This window comes from Cebus imitator, unplaced genomic scaffold (genome assembly GCF_001604975.1).
Source record: "Cebus imitator isolate Cc_AM_T3 unplaced genomic scaffold, Cebus_imitator-1.0 Scaffold37, whole genome shotgun sequence".
NCBI classification, from domain to species: domain Eukaryota; kingdom Metazoa; phylum Chordata; class Mammalia; order Primates; family Cebidae; genus Cebus; species Cebus imitator.
The window spans coordinates 1,323,224-1,342,708 of NW_016107352.1; the positions used below are offsets into that span (position 1 = coordinate 1,323,224).

At 41.0% G+C, this 19,485-nt stretch overlaps 1 protein-coding gene and 1 long non-coding RNA gene across 2 annotated transcripts in view; one reads left to right on the plus strand and one right to left on the minus strand.

The window, feature by feature from the left end:
• Positions 1–4,603: 4,603 nt before the first annotated feature.
• Positions 4,604–18,626, minus strand: LOC108301836. The gene is made up of 3 exons (XR_001824086.2): positions 18,602–18,626; positions 8,263–8,351; positions 4,604–4,764 (listed from the first exon to the last, which is right to left on the minus strand). It is a non-coding gene; the product is annotated as an uncharacterized LOC108301836 (long non-coding RNA).
• The window catches only part of COL1A2 (collagen type I alpha 2 chain), a 36,653-nt gene continuing 34,789 nt past the window's right edge, over positions 17,622–19,485 (plus strand). The window contains exon 1 of the mRNA XM_017525116.1: positions 17,622–18,166. Within this exon, the coding sequence (XP_017380605.1) occupies positions 18,097–18,166 (70 nt within the window). The 5' untranslated portion in view covers positions 17,622–18,096. The remainder of the gene's footprint in view (positions 18,167–19,485) is intronic.

Genomic DNA, 19,485 nt, shown 5'->3' on the forward strand with positions numbered 1-19,485 from the left:
GATTCTAAATGCCATACCTTGTATATTTTTCCTTGATTTTCATAGTTTAAATTAATCACTCTCTCATTGGTGCTTCCACTGTACACTGTACTCTATGAGGATTCCATATCATATTAAACAGTAGCTGTTGGTTTATGCATTTGTCCATTTATTAGCACTGCACTCTGAGCTTCTTTGATTACCTGGCACATGGTAGGGTCTTAATGAATGTTTTTTTTATTTATCTATTAGCTAGAATATCAGGGGCAGCAACACAAGAAGGATTGAAATAAGAGGCATCTTAAAAGAAAAAAAAAAAAAAAGAACTTCATGATTTCCTGAATTTGAAGAATGAAGACTATGAAAGGATCAGAGATGATCTTGAGGTTTCAGATGCATGCAAATACAAGAACATTAGGGCACTAAGAGACTTGGTGAAAATAAGGATTCTGGACAGAATGGTAGAGTTCTGGAAAGCTGAGATATTAATATGTTGAACTGAGAAAACGGCAAAGCATCCAAGTAAAAATATGGCTGAAGCAGGCAGATCACCTGAGGTCAGGAGTTTGAGATGAGCCTGGCCAACATGGTGAAACCCCATCTCTAGCAAAAATAGAAAAGTTAGCTGTGCATGGTGGTGGGCGTCTGTAATCCCAGCTACTTGGGAGGCTGAGGAAGTTTAATCACTTGAACCTGGGAGGTGGCAGTTGCAGTGAGCTGAGATGACACCACTCTACTCCAGCCTGGGTGACAGAGAGAGACTCAGTCTCAAAAAAACAAAAAAATCCAGCTAGTTGTGTATATAATGCTATCATTGAGTTCATAAAACAGTAGTCAACCTATTTTAGTTGTAGTGCTTACATCAGTGATGATATTCAGTATCTCCTTGATAAAAGGTTTTCTCCAAGGGGTAGTGTAGGGAGATAAGAAGAAGTCTATCCTTAAGATTCAAGAGAAAGAAAGAAGTTATAGAGAGAAATCGAAATGAGTAGGCATTAATAAAGCTATCCATGGCAATGTCACAGAAGCCAGCAGCTGCTGCCTGCTAGTCAGGAGTGTGTTCTGCAAAGCATTTCATGTTCAAATCTAAGTTCAAATTCAGAAGTCTGCCTTTCCCCTTCTTGCTTTGTTATTGAAACTATCATCCATTCAACACTTTAATGGAAAATTTAGATTTTCTCAATTCTTCTTTTAACCCTGATATTCTATCAACAAATGTTATGAAGCTATCTCTGAAATATAATTCTTACCCTGTTTAACCTACTACCACCATGTTTCGTGATGCAACTGCTCCTTACCTGACTGTATCCAATATTAGTCCCCATGAGCCAACCTTCCCACTGCCAGAATAACTGTTTTAAACCACAAATCACACCAAGAAGTGCCCTGTAGAGAACCCCTCAATTACTCCTCATTCCTACCAATATATCCCACTGCCTCTATGATATGGGCACTTGTGTCTACTTCTTCACTTCTTTTCTGATTCTTTCCCACAGGCAGCCCATGTTGAAGCCATAGAGAATTACATGCAGGTATTTCAAATACAGCATGCCTAAGAGGGAATTCTGTATTTTCAAGCCCTCAAGCTCTGCCAGGATTCTCTTTCTCAGAAATGTTACCACAAGGCAGAAACCTGGTAGTCATATTTAATTACTTTCTTTTCCTGATTCTCACATCCCAAATTCACCTAATTCTCTTCAACCTCAATGTCATCACCCTCACACCCTACCACAATTCATCTGTCATCATGAAGAGTCTCTTAAGTTCTGCTTACCTGCTCCAATCCATTCTCTAGACCTGGAGTTGTGTTTCTAAACACACATCTAATCAGAGTTAGAATTACAGCGAGGTTAGAGTTCATATTTGGGTTAGGATTTAACACTTTCAGAGGGTTCTCATTAAAATAAATTTCTAACATGCCTTTCAAGGCCCTCCCTAATTATCCTCCGGCTAACTTGGAACATATTTGCATGAATTAAATCCTATCTCACTCATCTTCCTTCCCTCCACCAACTTGTACCCATTTATCATTCACTGAATGTTTGCGTCCCTCAAAAATTCATTTGTTGAAGCCCTCAATGTGATGGTATTTGGAACTGGGGCCTTTGAAATGTAATTATTTTTACATGAGGTCATGAGGATAGGGACCCCACAATGAGATTAGTGTCCTTGTAAGAAGAGGAGACACGAAAGTGTGCCCTCTCTCTCTTTCTCTTTTTTTCTCTCTGTCTCTTTTTCTCTGCCATGTAAAGGCACAGTGTGTCTGCAAGCCAGGAAGAGAGTCGAGTCCTCACTGGCAACTAAATTTGCTGACACCCTGATGTTGGACTTCCTAGCCTCCATTACTGTGAGAAATAAATAGTCTGGTCTACGGCCATACCACCCTGAACGCGCCCGATCTCGTCTGATCTCGGAAGCTAAGCAGGGTCGGGCCTGGTTAGTACTTGGATGGGAGAAATAAATAGTCTGTTGTTTAAGCCACCTAGCCTATTAAAATACAGCAGTCTGAGCTATGACACCATTGCAGTTCTAAGTTTGTCACTTCCTCAGAGTCCTTCTCTATGTCCCATAACTAGATCAGGACTCCTACTATGTACTCCCATAGCACCCTACATATTTCCCGTAAGATATTTCATTACAGTTTATTCTGTAGACTTGTTTAATATCTATCTTTTCTGCAGGAACCCTCTTGCCTTAGATTCCCAAATCCCATCACAGTGCCTGAGACATAGTGGATATAAAATACATACTTAGTAAGTGAACCACCTGATTGAACCATGATGCCATGATTTTGCATATTCCTCTTTACTTCCTGGAGTGCCAACCCAACAAATCCTCACCCATCAAGATTGATCTTCTCTTCTTGGGGATCCATCTTAACATTATCAGGCAAAGCTGGAAGACTTATTTCTGTTTTCCCACAGAAAGACCTCTATCACTAATCTTTTTCACATTATTTATCTTTCAAGCATGCCCTCTAAATTATGAGCAACTTGAAGGCAATTGTCATCTGAAGCATCCTTCCATCCTCACTTTCTATGATTCAGTACATGGTTGCTGAATGAATAAGAAATGATTCACATGAGAAAGAGGTAGGTTAGGTAATATTGAGAAATGAAGATATCCTAACTATTCAGTGATACAAGCTCTTCATTATCTTACTTGAAAGAAATTATAAACGTACAAGAAATAATATTTTCTTTTTTAAAAGAGATGTAGAAAATAAGAGTGTATATGTAGTAATCTTACCTTAGGAAAATACCTTTGGTTAATAGTGAGACTGCTCAGCAAGTTTCTTATTATTCCCTACAGTACATTTTTCGCCCATTCTTCATTTTTAAAAACAAGTAGTAGAGATTCCTTAATATTTTTCCTTTGAGAAATTCATGTAAAACATTAAAGATCCTACAATTTTAATTTGTATGAGAAATTCATCCAAGATATTAAAGAGCCTACAATTTTAAGTTGTATCAAGATTTTCCACTCTGCTTTCTTAAACAATTCTTTTTCTATTATATTTATAATTCTTCTAATTACCACTGCCATTTTCTGGCTTTACTTTCTGCAAATATTTTGGAGACAAAGTCTCTAGAAGGAAAAGATTAAAGTTCAAAGAATTGGTGAACTGTTCTATTTCAGACCTCTGCCATTGACGGGTCACAAGACATTGATGGAACCACTTTATGTCTCTGGAATAACTCCACTATCTCTCACATGAAGTGTGGCCATCAGGACTGTAAAAACAGAGCAAATGGTCTCCTAAATCTTTTCTCATTCCCTGCTCCTGCCATGGGCTTTCATTGCTGGTGAGGCTTTATCCAGACAGTTTCTTGAGTTTGAAGAACATTTTTTATTATTTGAGACCGTTATAAATGGCTTACATTGATTTCCCATATTTTTACTCATCTTTCCTTCTCATGAGACTCTGTGCTTCCCTTAAAACTGCTTTTCACATGAAATGTTCATAACATAAGCCATCTTAAAAGTGTATTCAACTGGGCCAGGCGTGGTGGCTCACGCCTATAATCCCAGCACTTTGGGAAGCCGAGGTGGGTGGATCACGAGGTCAAGAGATCGAGACCGTCCTGGTCAACATGGTGAAACCCCGTCTCCACTAAAAATACAAAAAATTAGCTGGGCATGGTGGCACGTACCTGTAATCCCAGCTACTCAGGAGGCTGAGGCAGGAGAATTGCCTGAACCCAGGAGGCGGAGGTTGCAGTGAGCCGAGATCACGCCATTGCACGTCAGCCTGGGTAACAAGAGCGAAACTCCGTCTCAAAAAAAAAAAAGTGTATTCAACCATCTTAATGTGTAAAATTCAGTGGCATTTAGTACATTGACAGTGCTGTGCAACCGTAACCATTAACTAGTTCCAGAACATTGTCAACAGCCTCAAAGGAGACCTTGCCCCAATTAAGCAATTATTCCCAATTATCCCCTCCCACCAGCACCTCCCCACCACTAACATGTTTTCTGTCTCTGTGTATGCTTAGTTATTCTGGATACTTCATGTAAAATGAATTATATAGTGTCTTACCTTTTGTGTCTGGCTTCCTTCACTTAAAATTTTCAAGGTTCATCCATGCTGTAGCATATGTATCCACCTTATTCCTTTCTATGGCTGAATAAAGTCCCATTGTATGGATATGCCACACTTTGTTTATTCATTCTTCTGTTGATGGAATTTGGGCCATATTCACCTTTTTGTCTACTGTAAGCAGTGCTGCTATGAACGTGTCAGCTCCTTAAAACTGGAATTATATATCTTGATATCTTCTGTACCTGGGTAATGGTGACATAAAAGTCCTGTTGATAATGATACAAACTAAGGTTTTAATAATATTCAAAGCCAAGTACATATACATGCATATACATAAATCCTGTTTCTTCTCCTGTCTTCCTCATTCCAAGTAACGATACCAACACCCACTTACTAGTCTAAGCTAGAACACTCACTCTGCTTTCCATATTTAATTGATCACCAAGTCCTATGAATTCCAGGTCCTAAACATCTCTCTTCTTCTCTCTATCTTTACTGCTTCAGCTTTAGGTTAGGGCCTCACCATCCCTTGGCCCTCACTCTTACAATATCCTTCTAAGTGCCTATCAAGTCTCTGAACTCTGCACTGCTGCTTGGTTATCTTACTAACACATAAATCAGTTGGTGTCATTCTCCCACATAGAGGCCTCCAGTGGTTCTTCATGGACAATATAGTAAAGGAAGATTCCTCAATATGGCACAAGGTGTCCTCCATTATTTTTCTCTATCACATCAGTAGCCTTATTTTCCCACTGCTCTTTAATTATACCCCAGCTACTAACATACATATTGCTCTTTCCCAAACATGCCTTCTCTTTCATGCCTTTCTTCACTTAGCAAAAGTTAAATGAGTACCAACTCTGACTGTAACCATGATAGGTCTTAAGACACAGTAGTGATTCTAGCCCTTGTGGGGCTTACCTTATAGAGCAGTGACAATACTGACATTTGAGGTGAGTAAGTCTTTGTTACAGCTCTGTCCCATGTATGATAGGATGTTTAGCAGCACCCCTGGCCCTGGCCTCCTTCCACTAAATGCTATTGCATACACCCCTGCCCCTAGTTATGACAGTCAAAGATATCTCCAGACACTGCCAAACATCCCCTGGGGGACAAAATCACCTTGGATTTAGAATCACTGTTCTAGAGGGACATTATGGTAACATTAACTGTGTAAGTACAAATTATAATAAATATCACCTCTCATTACAAATATTGTATCCTCTTTCCTAGAAAGGGTTTTCCTTTCCGTTCTGTTTCAGTGACTTTCTCCAGGATTCAGTTCCAGTATTCCCTTCTCCTGGAAGCTTCCTCAACTTCCCCAAGTAGAACCAGTTACTTTTTAACTCCCTTAGACCTTGTTAATACATTGTTCACTGCATTAAGAAAAAATATCTTTGTTTTAAAGAGCTAATGCATAGTTTTTTCAGGTAAGTTACAGTAACCTCTACCCATGAACGAATTGCCTCTACATCAAATTTTAATAAACAAGGTATTTCAGTATACACAGTTTCGCTTTGTATATTTTTTCCAAACCACAACAATTTTAGTTCCAGTATAAAAGAATTATGAGCCACTTCTTTTGGGGATAATTAGAAAAAGAGGAAATTGGGTGATGAGAATAAAAAAAATAAAGGAAAGCAGATGGCATGACAGGAACAGAGGTTTTTGCCTTGAGGCTTTAGGAAATTAGGGAATCTGAGGAGACATCAACCAGGACCTTAAAGTGGAACTCCTGCAGTTGCAAGGAAGGAGGGAAGTGACATTTGTGTAAGAGGGGCCTGATGGCACATACTTTTGGGAGTTATCTCTGGGGTTGAGGATGCAGAACTCAACAATTCGAAATCATGAAATCAGAAAGGCATTGCACATTTGGATGGAGAACCAGATTCAGGGAGAAAGATCTTTTATATGTATATTATTTTAGCAAAGCAAAGCAAATTTATGGGCATTTTACTGAAATGGCAGAAGAGGAAGACCCTGAGAAATTTCAATAGAGCAAGAGATGGTAAATGGAAAGCAACTGTAACATAACCATTATTATTAATTTAAGGTGTGAAAAATGTTAACTGATGGTTCTGTTTTAGAGATAATACAAAGAAGATTCATCAAGTTTGCATTTAATACCTCTATAACTGTATTGTCCCCCTAAAATCTTAAGTACCTCAACTGCAAAATATCCTTGTCCTCACAATTAGGGAGAATCTACTCTATTTGTAACAGTCTCCTGAGACTGGAATTTCTATCTTATTCCTCTTTCTATTCCCACATCCATACGTGGTCAATAATAAGAAATTAATCATTACTTGTTGAACATATAATTCAACACAAGATGTGGCAGGAGGAACTGGCAAAACCTATCCTCTTCTCTCAGATGGAGATTCTGAGAGCAAAGTGGAGATTGGGATCAGGCAGAGCAGATATTCACTCAGCTGCAGACAATAGATGAAAGTCAGAAGCAGAGAAAGCTTGGAGACAATAAGCCAGAACAGCCATCAGAGAGGTCCTCCAGGAAGGAATGCAGGTGTTGCAACATGTGTAGGACTGTCGCGTCCTGGGGAGGCACTATTGGAGATCCAGGCAGTTAGGTCTGCAACAGTAACAGACATGAATACACAGACACGGCACTGAAGTTTGGAAGCAGATTTCAAACCTCCAGTGTATAAGGAAGGGGTAATAAATGGCTAGTTGCCAAGATCATGGCTCAGGCCCAGTTTTTTTTTTTTTTTTTTTTATTTTCTCTCTCTTTCTTTTTTACTGTCTTCTTTTCTGATAAGAACTTAAGTTTGACCACCAAAACAGCTCTACACTTTAATTCCATACTTCCTGAAACATTTTTAATTTGAGTTGTTTCTGTGTTTTTTTTTCTTAGTTCCTCTACTCTAGCAGATTGTTTGTCAATTTTGTTTCTCTTTTTCCTCTCTCCTTTTTTTGTTTTCTTTATTTTCTCTCTCCTTTTTTTCTTTTCTCGAGACAAGATCTTGCTCTGTCACCCAGGCTGGAGTGCAGTGGCACAATCTCAGCTCACTGCAGCCTGACCTCCTGGCTCAACTGATCTTCCCACCTCAGCCTCCTGAGTAGCTGATACCACAGGCACACACCACTATGCCTGGCTAATCTTTTTGTTTTTAGTTTTTTGTAGAGACAAGGTCTTTCTATGTTGCCCAGGCTGCTCTCGAACTCAGGCTCAAGCAATTCTCTCATCAGGCTGAATTTCTAACATTGTGTCTTACATGGGCAGTAGTAGTTTTGTTGAAGGAAGTAGTTCCTTGCGAAGGAAGGAAGGAGGGAGGGAGGGAGGGAGGGAAGGAGGAAGGGAAGGAGGGAAGGAGTGAACAGAGTGATTGATTTTTACCAATCATGGAAGAACCAGGCACATTATCGAAAGAGAAACTCAAGTACAAGAAAACAAGACAGATGACATAGAATGGATATGTAATTTAGTTGTGTTTCAGTATGAAGCCCAGACAAATGAACAGAGCCCCAGAGTGAAATACAATAAACAATGCTTGGAAAATGCTAGAACTGAGCTTCTTAAATTTATGCTATACAACAGGTCCTGTTCCATGTCTGGGCAGGGGTATATCTGCCAGTGTGCACAAATGGCCACAATTGTAAAATGAGGTCCCTGTCAGAAAACCCAGTAGGGACTCATGGACACAAACAATGACTTCTGTGACTGTTTTAGTCCAACATCTTACACATTCTGAAGTTCTGAATAGGAAGATCTATTCTCTTACCTACTCTCCTGGGTACTTCAGAAGGAAAGTCCACTTTTTAAGGCTCCAAAGTGTCATTTTCTTTCAAGTATCCAAACACGACACAGTAACTATAGGGAATAGAAGCATATGTCTCTGATGTCTTTGTGTAAATAAAATGTTTCAAAACATCACCTGGGCTTCTGAAGGCATTTTCTGGAAGGAATAATAAATTTGCAGTAAACCATGCATCTTTTTTGCCTCACCTGATCTGCTTAATTACCAAGAGAATGGCACCCCAAGTTCACTAAGTGGTGAATTCCAAGATACTGTAACAGGGGAAGTTAATTAATCCATAGAGGAACTGAGGCTACAGCCCTGACTTCATTAGCACCAGGTTTTAACCATTATTCAAATCACATTCAACTTTCTTGAAGAGTTCATGTAATACCCTTCAGTACACGTTTTTTCACTGTAAACATGTTAACTCAATAACTTTAAATAGAGTTGGGATCAGCAAAAAAAAAGGATTAAAATGGTCTTCCTTTCATTCTACAAATACTGTACGTAAAGAATAATTAATAGCCGTTCACAATGTTCGCTCCCCTCCCCTTGTACCAAGGAGAATCAAGAAAAGAAGGAGCATAGACAGGCAAGGGGAGACGTTGGCAAAGGATACGAAGTTCCTGTTAGACAGAAGGAATGAATCCTGTTGATCTACTGCACAGCATGGTGACTGCAGTTAATGACAATGTATTGTATACTTCAAAGTAGCTTAAAAAAAAAAAGAGCATATTTTTAATGTTCTCACCACAAAGAAATAATATTTGAAATGATAAATATGTTAATTAGCCTGATTTGAGTATTCCAATTGTATACATGTATCGAAGCATCACATTGTACCCCATAAATATATACAATTATTATTGTCAACTAGAAATAAAATAGAATAAAAGTAGCAAGTCAACAGACATATTAAAGAAAGAGCAAACAAATGTGTTTTCTCTTCTCCTTCACTTCACTTTGGAGTGAAGGAGAAGAGAGAAAAGAAGCTATCTTCGTAAATGGACTTCCAGGTTTCCATCTTGCCTTACTCTAATCTACTCTCCATGAGGCTTTCAGAGTAATTTATCTAAATCCAAGTTTAACCATAACAGTCACATTCCCAACACTGGTAGTTCCCTAATTGCACCATGATTAGAATTGTCTAGAGGGCTTGTTAAACCACAGATTGCTAAGAAACCACACCCAGAGTTTCTGATTCAGTGGGTCTGAGACAAGGCATGAGAATCTGTGTTTCTAAAGTGATGTTCTCAGTTCTGAGGTAATGCTAATGTTACCGGCCAGGGACCACCTTTGAGAACCAGTGATGTGGAGAAAGTCTTTAACTCTGAGCTTCAATTTTCTAGAAAAATAATTTTCTCCTTGTAAAACTCTTCAGATTATTGTGTTAAATACTGAAAAATATTACAGACAAATGCTAGATGTTATTTTAATTTAAAGGAAGGAGCAAGAGGCTTCCAGTCAAGAGATCAGCCCCCTAGTTACAGGTCTACCATAAGTCAAATAACCTCTCTAGGCATGTTTTCTCATTTGTAAAAGGAATTAATTCATGCAACTAGCGTTTATTGAATACCTGTTGTATACTAGACACTTGTCAGGCAATAGGAATATGGTAGAAAAACAAATCTTGCTTCCACACATTTATGATTATGATTTGGATGTTAAATTGTCTTCCAGCTCTCAGTTATTTCATGACGTTATAATGAACAAAATTAGCTTTTTCCTATTCTCATGGTATTTTGTTTTTCATAAATTTGACTTAAAATGTTTATGAGCTATTAGGTCACAATTCGTTGTGACTATTGGGTGAACTGCCTAAAATACATTTATGTGTTAAGCAAATTTCATGTGTTGATTGCCACTATATCAATAAAAGAAAATTTTAATGTGTGGGTTGAATAGTAAATCATCAGTCAAGTGAATGACCAGCATTTATATTTAAGCTCCCCATTTTCCAGCTATGTCATGCCAAATCAGTTGTTTATTTGATGAGCATCTACAAGTCAGCAGGCTCTATGCCAGGATCTAGTGCTAGAAGGGTAAATGAAATTGGCATTGTCTCCGCTATAAAAGACTTCACATTCAAGTCAAGCTAGTCAAGGAACAATGATCACTTTTGATTAATTAACCAACCAGTCTTCTGGTAGATATTAGGTATTAGAAGTACAAGGCATATTGAAAATGTACAACAAAAGGACTTGATCCATTTTTGGATATCTAGGAAGCCGTACCCAAGTCACTTCAGCTTTCTGTCTTACTTGTAAAATTGAAAAAAGAAATAACCCCCTCTAAGACTTAGATAATGATTGTTGCCACTTTGAGATAATTTATTTAAAATTTCCACCACTGCACTTAGCACACTATTTAACAGGTAGTTATGACATCACAGTAACTAACTGAAAGATTATTCACATAAAGAATTCCAATGGTCAAAATCAAATTTTAAAGAGTTTATTGGGGCCGGGTGTGGTGGCTCATGCCTGTAATCCTAGCACTTTGGGAGGCCCAGGTAGGTGGATCACTTGAGGTCAAGAGTTTGAAACCGGCCTGGCCAACATGGCAAAACGCTGTCTCTACTAAAAATAGAAAAAAAGAAAAAAATTAGCTGGGCATGGTGGCAGGTGCCTGCAATCCCAGCTACTTAGTAGGCTGAGACATGAGAATTGCTTGAACCCTGGGGAGAGAGGTTGCAGTGAGCTGAGATCATGCCATTGCACTCCAGCCTGGTCAACAGAGCAGAACTCCATCTCAGACTTAAAAAAAAAAAAAAAAAGTTTATCAGTAATATAAATAACTTAGTTTGCCAGTTTTAAAAAATAAAATATAAACTGTATTAATTGCACATATAGTATCACATAGAATTAGTCTTTATAACTCTTTTTCTATATGTAATATATGAACCAAAAAGTTCATGGATGAATTAATCAGTTATCAACACTCAGACACTTTCTTGCAACTGGAAGTAAATGTTTCCTTATTTCTTCCAGCTACTTGAAAATAATTGAAAAATATGAGTCTGGAAGCCAAGCCAACCAAGGTTCTAATAAACCAGAGTGGACTTTTGGAATGCATCAGCATTTTGGTGTTTCTCAATTTAAGAATGAATTTGGAACTGGCTGCAGAAATTTAATCAGCATCTCCAGAAAGAAAAAGGTGGACTTAATTGAAAGTTGAAATTAATGTGCCCAAATACAACCTTCTGAATTATGGGGATTGGAATAGTCAATAACAAGATACCACAAAACAACTATCTCCATACAATCTGTATACAAGAATACTCAGAATCACATGTAAGTAAAGAAGTGGTTGCCTATTTCATATTTTTAAACTTGAAAAATGGGGCACTGAAGATTAAAGTGGAATTCATGAAATATGAGATAAATCAACTCTGTCTACACATTTTAAAGGGACCTCATGAGAAAAATTGACGATTCACTACCAAGTTGGGAAAAAAAAAATCCACACTCACTTAAATGTTCCTTGCTTCAATACTAAAAAGCAAAGGAAGAGAGACATAACATAGAAAACCTAAAGAATATTGTAATGGAAGGCTTTAAAATGGGGGTAAGTTTTAAAATTAGACAGCTGCTTCAGATAGTCTTATTCTAAACATGCATAATCCTCTTGCATAGTAATCCTAACATCATCCTTAAACTCTATCCAGCTCCTTCCGGACTCCTATTCTAGCTAAAATTCCACAACACATGTGTTTATTACCTCACCTTTCCCTCTTCCACTTTTGCTCACCTAGATTTTGTTCCACTAAAACCACTGTCACCAAGGTCACTGGTGACCTTCAAGGTGCTAATTGATGTAATCTTTCTAGCCTTTTCTTGACCTCTCAAAAAAACATGCAACTTTCCAACATCCTAAAAAAAATTTTTCCCTCCCTGCAAAGCCTGTTTTCCTTCCTTCTGTAATAGAGGCTTTATGGCTTTTCCTCCATCCAAAGTGGCTGCTCCTTCTCAATTGCCTTGATGATTTTTCCTCTTCTGTTCTTTCTTTAATGCTGGTGGTGGAGCTCTTCAGAGTTTTGACATTTGATTATTTTTGCAGATATAGTCTGGGGGATTTCATCACTCCCATGAGATCAGTCATCTGTTGACTCCTTTATCCACAAGTCAACCAAATAGATTGTGAACTTGAGGCCTAAGAATCTAATTACCTATGAGACTACTCCTCTTAGATGGCCCATAATCAGCCAAAACTGAACCTGAATTGGCCTCTTTATCTTTCCCTCGCCACCCCAAGCCATTTCCTTCTCAAATGTTCCCCAAGTCACTGGACAGCAGCACCTCCAGCCAACCATTACCAAAACCAGTTACCTTGAGTCCTTCCATTCTCTCTCTCCCCATTACCAAACATCAGAGCACTTCTCTTCTACTTCTGGAACATTTCTGAAGCTCACCAACTTCTCTTGAGCTCCACCACTTCTATCCGAATTCAGGCCACCATCGTTTTCCCTGTCTCTACTGTGCTCTACCTTCCCATCGTTTCTCCACACTGCAGCCCCAGTCATCTTATTCAAAACATTCTCTAGTTTCCTGCCTTCTCTGTTTAAAATAATCTAAACACTCCCATAGCACACTTAAGAAAATACAAATGCCAGATTAAAAGTTCTTTTTAAATCTGGTCCCTGCCAAACGCACCAATCACATCACTAGCTTCTTCCTCTATCCTCCCTCTTTTCCACCATAATCCCATCATACTGAAATGCTCCATTCCTCAGATTGCCAAATTTTCCAGTGCCTCTGTTCCCACACCACTCTCCCACCTCTTTTTAAAATTCTGTTTGTATTTAAGGGTTGAACAAAGATGTTGCATTCTCCAAGAAGCCCTTCTTGACTCCACTTACCTGAACCTAGATGAGGTATCCATCTTAAATCCTCCCATAAACATGTAAGCACTCTAATCCTCCATTACAGTATTCATCACACTCTTCTCTATCCTCCAACAGACTATACTTGAATAAGCATACTTCTTACCAGCCGAGCTCAGTGGCTCATGCCTATAATCCCAGCGCTTTGGGAGGCCGAGGCGGGTTGATCACCTGAGGTCAAGAGTTTTAAACTAGCCTGACAAACATGATGAAATCTCATCTCTACTGAAAAATACAAAAATTGGCCAGGCATGTGGCTGATGCCTGTAACACTAGCTACTCGGGAGACTGAGGCGGGAGAATCGCTTGAACCCAGGAGGCAGAGGTTGCAGTGAGCTGAGGTCGAACCATTGCACTCCAGCCTGGGCAACAAAGCAAAAACTCCATCTCAAAAAAAGAAAAAAGAAAAGAAAAGAAAACCATATGTCTTGTCTCATTTAAATAATCAATGGAAACTGAATATCCTAATTGATATGAGAGAGCAGGAGTGGCTATACTTTTCAAACAAATGTCACAGAAAGAAATTACCCCTTGCTGGGCACAGTGGCTCACAACTGTAATCGTAGCATTTTAGAAGGCAGAGGCAGGTGGACTGCTTGATCTCAGGAGTTTGAGACCACCCTGGGCAACATGACAAAACCCCATCTCTAAAAGAATACCAAAAAATTAGCCTGGCATGGTGGCATGCACTTATAGTCCCAGCCACTCAGGAGGCTGGGGCAGGAGGATCACATCAACCCAGGAGGTCAAGGCTGCAGTGAACCCAGATTACATCACTGCATTCAAGCCTGGGTGATAAAGTGAGATCCTCTCAAAAATAAATACATGTGTGTATATATGTGTGTGTGTGTGTGTGTATATATGTACATATATACACACACACACACACACATATATACACACACACATATATATATACACACACAGATGTATTTATTTTATATATATTATACATATATAAGCCCTTAACTCTTTTCAGCTACCCCATTATCAGCAAATACCTTCTTAGCAATTGCTTGGCAGCCAAGTCAACTAGAACTGGAACTAGAATGACATAAGATTTTCTCATTCTAGATTTTGAGATGAACTAGATTTTCACAGAGCGGATCCTCAATGAATGTTTGAAAGAAGGTGTCAGTTCGATGTTTAATTTGATCAAAGAAAGAAATATAAGGTTAAGACATTAGGGCCTTGTCAGGCTGTTCTGCATTTCCGTATCAGCCAGACTCTCAACCATTTTCTTGCTGTATGTAAACATATGGCCCAGTTTGTAATCAGTGGGCTGTAGGAAGCTAAAGAAATTACCTTTTCTTTCATAGAAAATCATTTGGAAATAGGGACCCAGGTATTAACCGTCTAGCAGCAAAGTTGTAGGAATCTTTAGTCTCTTCTGCCTCCCTTCTACCATCCCTCTACTCTGTCTTGACCCCACCCCACTCCTTATTTGTTTTTTCTTCTATTCATTTTCTTCTCCCTCCCTCCTTCCTCTCCCCCTCCCCACGTGGGAACCATCAGGGCCCTCACCAGGGCGCTCAGTTCAGGTTCTGGGTCAGCCCTTGCAGCTCTACCAGTCCCTCCCCCAAGCCCAGGAAAAGCTGCTCCTTATTTGGAGTCACAAAAATATTTAACAGAGATCTGACTGTGAGTATTAAAGAATGCCTCCTTTAAATCAAACACCTAATCAACTGTTTTCCCCCAAGATATATGTAAAAACAGCTGTAATTGAAACCTGTTTCTCACTTTAAGAAAGAAAGATTCCTGTTTAGTTTTCTCCACTTTCATTGTTTCTTTCTAGGTCCAGGGCCTCCCACTAAACGCTGACGACTGCCTGCTTCAAACCCTGCCACATCAGCAGGGAGGGAGCCCAGCAGCATTTGGTATTTGCATCAGTTTCCAAGAATGCTTTTCAAGTTATCAGTTCACTCTGCTGCCTTTAGCAGAGATGTTTTTTCTCTAAGTTTATAGATGTATGCTTGTTCTCAAAAACTTGCCGAGGATTTTTCTTTGTTAGCTAAAAGAGAAATTATAATACACATCTAAAAACATTCTACATTTTAAACTATTTTGGCCACAACAAAACCTACAATGAAATGTTTAAAATCTTGGGTATCTATTGCAATTCCAGTGATTGAGCCAACTTGACCCCAGAAGCTTTATCAGATAACCTCACTGATGGGTATTTGGAGGGTTTCTTTCATAAATCTGTTGCATTATGACCCTGAGTCATTTTGCTCAGAATTAGTCTCTAACTCTCAGCAACACAGGACAAAGGTACACGTATGCCCTACAAAGGCAATTCAGCAGAGTGGTAACAACGATTCTTAGAAATTATTGCTCATTGTTCTGAAATGCAGGGGAATAAACGGTGTTATGATGTAGTATTAAAGTTTTTCTTTCCTGATAAAAATGATTTCCACTAAAAGCTTTTTTTAGTTCTGTAATGGCGATATTTCAGGGAAAGGGTAAAAATGTTCTTGGAATACACAATTAAACTTCAGGTCTTTTGTTGTTGTTGCTAGAACCTAGAAAACTTCAAACATTGTTGCCTAGTTAGAAAAAAAAATACTGAATGTGGATTCTTCCTTTGTAAACCCCCTTCTAGGACTGACCAGACACCCTTTCAAGTTCTTTCACTCCTAGTTACTTCAAAAATCACCCAAGGTTATATCTGAGAAGAGTTTATTACAGTTTTTTGTTATCCAGTTTTACTTTCATTAACTTTTTTTTTACCTTTAGAAAGAGTAACCTGCTTTAGAATATTCAGTCCCTTTTATTTACAGAAGTTACTGATAGAGTTAACTTCTGCAGAAATTCTTCCTTAAGGCAAAGCAAAAAAGGGGGAGGGAGATGGGGGGAAGAAAGGGAAAAAGTTTCTCAAGGAACTACAGCCCACTCATTTCTGTTTCTTAGAGACAGAACTGACCTAAAGATGCCCCCTTTGCGATGACTTCTGGGATAGGGCAGCACTCTCGCTAGGCTCTTGCTACCTCACTGGGGGCCAAGCAGAGGAGAGGGGACACACATGGACACACACACGCACACACATGCAGATAAGGCCTTTCAAACCTAGGGCCTGGAATGCATCCCACGAGGCTTTAGAAAAAGACACAGGACCTTTGGCCTCCCACCTCAGGGTCAAGGTACCAGCTCCTCCTCTCCCTAGTAGGGAGTGGAAGGTTGGACGAGGCAGTAACAGTCCCCATCCCCAGGAAAAGCTGCTCCTTATTTGGAGTCACAAAATTATTAAACAGAGATCTAACTGTGAGCATTAAAAAATTCCTCCTTTAAAACAAACGCCTAATCAGCTATTTTCCTCCAAGACATATGTAAAAACAGCTACAATTGAAACCTGTTTCTCACTTTAAGAAAGAAAGATTCCCGTTTAGTTTTCTCCACTTTCATTGTTTCTTTCTAGGTCCAGGGCCTCCCACCAAATGCTGACGACTGCCTGCTTCAAACCCTGCCACATCAGCAGGGAGGGATGTTGGGTGTTGGGGAGAGAGTTAACATCCACTTTGGTGGGGGCACTGCTTGGGGTGTTACCAGCGAGGACTACGAAGACCCCAAGCTCGAATTAGAAGGCCCTCTGGATGTGCTAGGCGTTTTCTCCTTGGTGAGGAGAGGAGTTAGGGTGAAATCGGATAGGTGCTTGGGTGTGGCTGTAAGAGATGGGACAGAGAATAGGCAGCAAGGTCAAGGGAGATCCGGGGCTCACAGGAAGGTAGAGGGGTCCAGGCTCAGGATAGAGCTGGTAAATCCAGACAAGGAGCCCGTGGAGAAGAGGAGAGCAGACTGGAAATCATGAAAGATCCCCCACCGCAGCCTCAGAAAGGATAGACTGAGAAAGAGGTTCTCGGTCTCCAGGTCGGTTGCAGTCATTTCGGAATGTCGGATAACCCCCCAAAAAAACCCTAGAATTAACCTCAGCAAAGGCAAGCTAGGAGGTCGAAGGACCTTCCCAGGCGACTTGGTCTAGTCTAGAGTTTGCAAAACCTATCCTCCCTGTAGCCAGGTGCCGAGCAGCCTGGAGCCTGCTGCCCAGCCCACGTGCCAACAAAAGGCGTCCTCCGACTGCAGCTCAGCCCTGCCTTCGGGAAAGACCTCTCTTTCCCGAAGTCGTAAGAGAAAGAGAGTGCATCACTGCTGAAACAGTGGGCTCACAGAGCCCCAAAACTGGAGAAAAGCTGGACGGGGCTGGGGGCGGGGTGGAGGGGTGGAGGGGTGGAGGGGCGGGGAGGCCTGCTCCGGCTGCGCCACGCAGTCAAGTCTTCCCTCCCTTCTTCCCTCCCCCCTCCGAGCCCGCCGGAGCCCTCCACCCTACAGGTGGCCTACAAGGCACAGGTGAGGCAGGACTGGACAGCTCCTGCTTTGATCGCTGGGCTCCCGATCCCTCTCTAGCTGCTTGGCTGCCCGGAGATCTGCAAACTCTGCCCACCTCGGGGCTGCAGAGCTCTCCGACGTGTCCCATAGCGTTTCCAAACTTGGAAACTGGAGGGGGAGGGAGGGCGGGAGTATGGGGAGGGCGGAGGTATGCAGACAGCGAGTCAGAGTTTCCCCTTGAAAGCCTCAAAAGTGTCCACTTCCTCAAAAAGAATGGAACCAATTTAAGAAGCCAGCCCCGTGGCCACGTCCCTCCCCCGATTGCTCCCTCCTCTGCGCCCCCGCAGTCTCCTCCCAGCTGTGGCTGCCCGGGCCCCCAGCCCCAGCCCTCCCATTGGTGGAGGCCCTTTTGGAGGCATCCTCGGGCCAGGGAAACTTTTGCCGTATAAATAGGGCAGATCCGAGCTTTATTATTTTAGCACCACGGCAGCAGGAGGTTTCGGCTAAGTTGGAGGTACTGGCCACGACTGCATGCCCGCGCCCGCCAGGTGATACCTCCGCCGGTGACCCAGGGGCTCTGCGACACAAGGAGTCTGCATGTCTAAGTGCTAGACATGCTCAGCTTTGTGGATACGCGGACTTTGTTGCTGCTTGCAGTAACCTCGTGCCTAGCAACATGCCAATGTAAGTGCCTTCAGCTTGTTTGTGGGAGATCGGGGAGAAAGGTTAGATGGAAGGGCACCCTGCTCTGGAAAGGAAAACCTATAACCTGAATTCCAGGTACACTTGGAGGGCAGGCTCTCCGGCATGAGGGAAAACGCCGGAATCGATAAGAAACATGGAAATTACTTTTAAAAATGAAACATAAAAGGCTCGCAAAGAGTTAGGGAACTTTTCCTCTAAGTTCAGAGTGAGACACTTAACCCATCTGGATCCTCAGCTTAGTAACCCCCAAAGGGAGCAGAAGGTCTTTTCCCTAAGGATGAGCTATTAACAACTAGTGTGGTGGAGGAACTCAAGGGCCTGCACCCGACAGGCCCCATAAACGCACTGATGTCCACCTTGTAAAACTTGAGGCCTGCATTAGAAAGTCCTTCAAATAAGTAACGTAAAACTCACCTCCTAGGAGCTTTTATCTTCTGGGCATTATAAGGGCTTGTCTGGAGGAGGAGGAGGAGGAGGAGGAGGAGGAGGAGGAGGAGGAGGAAGATGATGATGATGATGGTTATTAGGCGCCCTCTGGAGGAAGGAAAATGAAAGTACAGGGGACCAGGCCTGAAGCAAATGGAATCCCAATTAAAGCTTCTACGGGTTTATACAGATGAATGATCAACGTTTCTGGTTGGAGCCTTTCCCCAGTGGCTAGTCAGTGAACCCTGGAAAGGAGAATAGATGCTACTTGGAATAGTTACATTCTGAAAAGTAATATTAGTGTCTCAATTCACTTTCTGGTCATGGAAATAGTAACATTTTTAAACTAACATTCTCTCTAACTTTTGTTAAGCCTGAGAATTATCCCTTTGACATATTCACACTGATAATCAAACGTTATGAACGCAGCAAGTTGAGAAATATCAACATTGACACGAGACTCAAGAGACCGGGGTTCTTCTCATAACTCTGACACTAATTTGTCGCGTGGCCATGGGCAAGTCAAACTGCCTTTTCTAAAATGTGAGACAGAGATTAAAGGGACTCCAAGGCCACTTTCCAGCTCTAGGTTTTATGGCCAGACTTTCATGTCATGATAGAATGAAGAAGATCACTCCGTTTTCGTCTTGAAAATGGCTGCCAAAGTACTAGACAGAGATATTGACTAGATGGGGGATGGTAGAGTCTGACCACACCCAGTACTCCAAAAAGTTGCTCCTCCCACATAGCACGGGGTCTACCACCGCATAATTACTAATGCATTTGTGTGTGAGGGGGGTGGTTCCCCCTTCATTCACTTTTAGTGTACACACTGGATACTAGGGAGTAATTGCAGTGAACCAGTGAACAGA